At 50.5% G+C, this 5,826-nt stretch overlaps 1 protein-coding gene across 1 annotated transcript; it reads left to right on the forward strand.

The window, feature by feature from the left end:
* Window positions 1-311: 311 nt before the first annotated feature.
* Window positions 312-1,640, forward strand: LOC138528674 (uncharacterized). The gene has a single exon (XM_069640522.1). The coding sequence runs from the start codon at window positions 407-409 to the stop codon at window positions 1,121-1,123; it is 717 nt and encodes a 238-aa protein (XP_069496623.1). The 5' UTR covers window positions 312-406; the 3' UTR covers window positions 1,124-1,640.
* The last annotated feature ends 4,186 nt before the right edge of the window (window positions 1,641-5,826 follow it).

The raw sequence follows: 5,826 nt of genomic DNA on the forward strand, positions 1-5,826 counted from the left end.
CCTATGTCTGTGTTCTTTCTTTATATATTTAATCTATCGTTAATGTTTCTTACTTTTGAGACCTATTCATAGCGTTTTAAGTGTGCTCTTTTTTTCTGCTCATTTGTATAGGAGTCAGCTTGTTTCGGGATTGTTTTGGAAAGGCGTTCAGTTTATTTTTTCTTTCCGAACTGACACCGCTGGTCACAGCTCCTTTAGTTCCGCTTGTCGCTGCGGTGACGTAGGCGAATCGTGATTGGCACGGAATTGACGTACGGGGAGCGTGATTGGCGCGGGATGATGACGTACGGGGAGCGTGATTGGCTCGGGATGATGACGTACGGGGAACGTGATTTGCGCGGGATGTCCAAAACATCTCGCGGCGGTCTGCAAAGAAGAGACGAGCTGTCGAGGCTGGGGGTAGAGCATGCCGCTGACAGGAGGCCTCTATGCCTGCGAGGACCCGGCCATATGGCAGCAGGTCTTTGGCATTTACCCGGAAGTCATCAAAGCTAAAGGCGGGAAGCAGAAGAAGCTCCCGGCTCTGGACCGGTGGTACCAGAGCGAGCTCCCCGCGGCGGTGCTCTCGCGGCCGGATAAGTACCTGAGCCACGCCGAGCTGGTCAAGCTCATGGAGTGGAAGCTGACTCGGGGCAAGTTCCGGCCCCGCCTGCAGCAGATGGTGCAGGCCAACCCCGGGGAGACCGTGGAGGCCTGCACCAGGAGAGCCTTCCAGCTGCTGCCCGACGTGGGCGCCGCCATCACGGAGCTCAGCCAGCTGAAGGCCATCGGGCCGGCCACGGCGTCAGCCGTGCTGGCCGCCGGCTCCCCCGACACGGCCGCTTTCCTGGCCGACGAAGCCGTGCTGGCCATCCCGGGGCTGCCGCCCGTACAGTACACCCTCAAATATTACCTGCTGTACCTGGACAAGGTCCGCAGCTGCGTCCGCAGGCTGAAAAAGGCGGGAGGGGGCGGCGGCGGGGAGTGGACCCCCCACCGGGTGGAGCTGTGCCTGTGGACCTGGGCCGTGGCAGAGAAACTGTGCCCTGCGCTGCTGGTGGACATCAGACCAGGCGCTGCGGGGCACGTCCCTGACAGCAGTGGCGAGGTGGTGCCTCCGGCAAAGAAAAGAAAGGCCAAGTGAAGCAGAACTCCGCGTGGGACTATACAAGATACGTGGTGCCTTAGGGGATGGGGACTTCCCCCGGACAATAAACATGAGGTTAATGTGAGAAGATGCTAGACTGGGTGCCTAACATTTCATCCACTCCTTGCCCTGGCATGCTCATGGTAGCTCTCGCCTTCCCTCGTTACAGAGCTGCTCCTCTTCCACATGCCTTGCAGCCGCTCCTTTTTTTTTTCGCCCGCAACATCACATCATGAGAAGACTCATTTTTTGGGGGATTGGACTGTGGAATTGGAAAACGCGCCCATTAAACCAAATGCAGCGCCATAATCCGTTGCTTTTTCAAAGCTGGTCTTTCCACGGCTTCTTGTTTTAAATGTGTTTCGCAAGAGATTGCAAATAGGGTACCCGAGAGGAAGCAAGGATGGCTATTGCACAGCTGCAAGTCGTTTCCTAGGACTTTAAATATCGTACAGTTTGTAATGGTTTTAGTAACACTTTGTATTAATAAAATTCGCGTGAATGGTTAAAAAAATGGCAGTCTAACCATGTAATAACAAATGCCATGCCTACTTTATTATGGATGCCCATTGAAAAAAAAGTAAAACAAATGCATACGTTCATGCCACCTGAATGACTAACCTGGCTGCAGCAAAATGCTATTCTACCCACATAACACGTATGCCAAAGAAAAACCAAGTGCGCACATAAGACCTACCCTTGGATGTGAAAGTACACATAGTGTTATATTGACCTGCATCCGTGGAGAGGGGGCAGATGTGAGCATTTGATTATGCTGAGGCAGAGGAGCGATAGAAGTCTTGACAGTAGCAGGTTTAAAGCGTTACTGCGTTTCTGAAAGTACATTTTTTTTTCTGCACCAACACGGTGAAACTTGAATGCCGCCAGTTTCTGAAGAGGCTTCCCTCCTCGCCTCTCCGCCAATAGTGCGTGTGCACATCATCCCCTTCCAGGGCAGGGGGCACCTAGGCTAACATTTCGTGGGGCAGTGGCCTAACCCTTCACATGTTGGTAGAGGCGCTAACATCATAGAATGTGGGCGACGTGCAAACTTACTTGTGGGGGGAATTCTCTACACTTTCCAATGAGACTATTCTGATGGAGCTTCAATGTTATAAGCAGTTAACACTCTTTTTAATCTGAAAGCAACCACTTAAGGACTGCTGTGAGAATGAATGGTCTCCTGCCACTCTCTACCCTTACAATCGCTCCCCTGGCATACAAGTACTAACCCCACCCACATCACGATTTCAATTGCCTAAAATGTATGATCCCGAATGCAAGTACTAATGGTATTGACTCGTACTCTCTCTTCTCTGTTATTTAATTTGACTCCTACCACACATCTCCTCTATTGTTGATCGCTCCCCTCTGTTCACCACAATCTTTCCTCTTCTCTGCCTTTACCCAAGAGAATGAGGCAAGGCGAGTTGTATCAGCCCAAACCGGTAACGCGATCATAAGGAGCCCCAGGGCTGAACAGAATTGTTTTTATAGCGATTCATAGATTACTTCTGTGCATGCCTGAATCTGTTAGCTTAGAGCAAATTCGTAAACGCTTTGCCCAGGATCACACCGTTTGCTCGAACGAGGTACACGAGATTGGAGTTTACGCTTAGTGACTCTGCGGCAGGCAATGAGCCAAGTGACCATCATGTTTTGTCTTTATCAATGTTTTGTATTCACGGGCTCTCTTTCTGACTGCCAACCCTCTTATCTACCCTATCCACCTTGTCATCCTCTGAACCTTCTCTCCCTATTCACCTTTGCATTTCGTACATCTGTTTCTTTCTTGCTTTCTCTCGCCTCCCTTTGCTGTCTCGCTCTTTTTTACTCTCTAATTTCCTTGTTTACATTCGCAGGTGTCAAACTGCAGCGTTGTAGCACATGTCCCCTGGACTGGATAAGATTATAACAGTACGCACACATGTGCAAGGGCACCTTGGACTGTGCTCCTAACACAAAATCTAATCCCAGTGTTACTAGAGTTCAGGGCGCCATCTGCTGGACCTCAGCTGTATTGTCCATATATAGTTGTACATTTTGTAATCAAAACACGGCCAAAAAGTTATTTTCGTCATAAAAAAATGCAACTTCCCTCTTGGCTAACATTACAATCAAGGTGGGACTAGTCACTGAATATTTAATTCTAGGGTTCTGTATCGCTTCGGCAGAAAGAAAGCCACTCCACATTGGCGCTTTCTATCCTATTTTCTCTAATTGCTTCTCTATCTCCTATTCCTCACCGCTCACTGAAAGAAACAAGAACACACTTAGCTCCAGCCCAGGCATTCCTATTGCTGACACCTACATCAGTGCATCCGCCAGAGAGATTCACGCAGGCATCCTCTTTGTCATTCCCTCCCCTTACCTTTGGACTCTACACATGGTCGCTCTGCTCGCTTCCACACATCACTGGTGGCTCCAGTTGGGAGGTCCTTCTTGCCTTCTCGACCTCCAGGGTCATCATAAATATCGACATGCTACCATCATGGTACAAGGGCCTCAATTTAACTGCCTTCTTTTTGATGGGCTCCTCCCTCGCCTTATCCACTTTCCTGGCTCCCTTGCCATCTACTATTGTCCTGCTCTATTGCCTGCACTTCCTTCAGCCCCTCTGCCTTCACTTGCCTCTATCGCTCGGGCACCTGTGCCACTTATATTGGGGGGGGGGGCTGTCCCTCGCAAACCCCCCACACCCCCATAAGTCTATCAAAAATGTCAATCTGCTCCATGTTGGCATGTTTAATCCTCGCTCTGCAGTCCAGCACTCTTCCGAAATCTGCCACCTCTTGGATCTTGCCCTCACTGAGACCTGGTTTAAGGACAGCTCTATCACAAGTTTTGACACTCTGCTCCCTGAAGGCTACAAGATTTTCCCGGAACCCAGGCCCAACAGACCAGGAGGTTGAGTTGCTCTAATTTTTCCAGAGTGGATCCCTGTTTCCACCATCCCCACTCGGGCCTATTCATCTTTCAAATGCCTGGTCTGCAGGCCTCTCTCTCTTGTCTCCTCTCTGGCCATCTTCTGTCGGCCACTCGGCCAGCCCCCCTTCTTCCTTTCGGAATGGACTGACCTAACATCTCTCCTTTCCTCCTCCCAGCTTCTCCTGACGTCAGCTGCTTTCTACAACCTATACAACTTGCTTTCTCTCCATCTACCATGCACATTGCTAGCCACACCTTGGATGCTCTCATCTCCACAGACATTCCTCTTACCACGCCACACTCTCATGGACTATCACTCCCTTCTCCTCTCACTTGAAGCTTTCCTCTCCTTTAGCACACGCGCAGCCTCTGACCTTCAAGGTCACCTGACCCATGAAAAAGTATCAGTGGCTGACTTTGCTTCCATGTACTCTCCTCCTACTGTTGCGGCTGACTTCCACCCTGACACAGCCCTCTCTAACTTTCACCCTTCCATCTCCAATACTCAGGATATCCGTGCCCCTGTCTTGAGGGTCTGACGGAAGTGCAACAAGTGGTATGACTGACCTTAAATGCGAGGACAATACAGACTCTGCATCCGGTCCAAGAAAAGAGTACATTTTCTAGCCTGCATCTCTGGCATCCAACAACATGGCCGAACTTTTGAAGTCTGTAAGGAAATGGCTAATCCAACTGCGGCCTCTTCCTATACTGCGCCCACTCGGGCCCTTTGCTTGGCCCTGTCTGCCCACTTCACCAAAATACATACATGACATCCTGTCCTCTCCTCCGCTAGTGCACCATCATCTCATGAGCCCCCCTCGGCCGCCCCCACCTCTCCCCTGTCGCACCTGAGGAGGTCTCTAGAGAAGAATGGTCTATGGAAGCTTTGTTCATACGGGTGTGCCCCTCCCCCTCCAATACCATCAAGCACAGTATTAACTCACTAGCTGCAGCCCTGGCACACCTCTGCAACCCCTCCTTTGCCACTGGAGTCTTTCCCCACTTATCTCAAGCACCCTTTGCTCAAAAAACCTCTGCCGACCCTATTCTGGCTAACTATCACCTGATCTCCATCACTCCTTTCCTGGGCAAACACCTGGAGAAGTTGGCTATCCCTCAGCTTACCCTCCACACTAAATCTGTTGGTTATCTCCATGACCATCAGTCTAGCTTTAGAGCATCCAGAGGCATGGAAACTGCTCTTCTGAACACCCGTGAAGACCTGCTCTCAAATCTTTACTCTAGCTCGATATGGCAAACCATAACATCCTGATCTCCTGTCTCTGTGATACCCTGGGCATCACAGATCAGGGCCTGGCGTGGTTAACGTCCTTTCTCTCTGACCGTCCTTCTCAAGTAGAACGTGGTTTCTTTCTCTGCTATCGCTCTCTCTAATTGTGGTGACCCCCCAGGGATCTCATCTATCCCCTAGTTTTTCAATGTCTATATCTAATTGGCCCCTTTGGCCCACATGATCTCTGCCTTCACCTCTGTCTGCATTTCAGTCCTGGGGTACAGTTAATGATCTCTACCTTAATGCCAGTAAGACAGAGATCGTCCTCATTGGGACCCCTGCTCCCGTTTTCCACTTCCACTCTGGCCGACCATCCTTGATCCTGCACCCTCATCCACTAGTGAGGCAAAAAGTCTGGGGGTCATCTTTGACTCTACTCTCTTCCTTCTCGCATCTTGGACACGTCCAGAAAGTCCCACTACCAGCTGCACCTCCCCTGAGGTATTCTACCGTTTCTCACCTTTTCCCAACTGTG

This window comes from Ambystoma mexicanum, chromosome 7q (genome assembly GCF_040938575.1).
Source record: "Ambystoma mexicanum isolate Mex_15411 chromosome 7q, UKY_AmexF1_1, whole genome shotgun sequence".
Lineage (NCBI taxonomy): Eukaryota > Metazoa > Chordata > Amphibia > Caudata > Ambystomatidae > Ambystoma > Ambystoma mexicanum.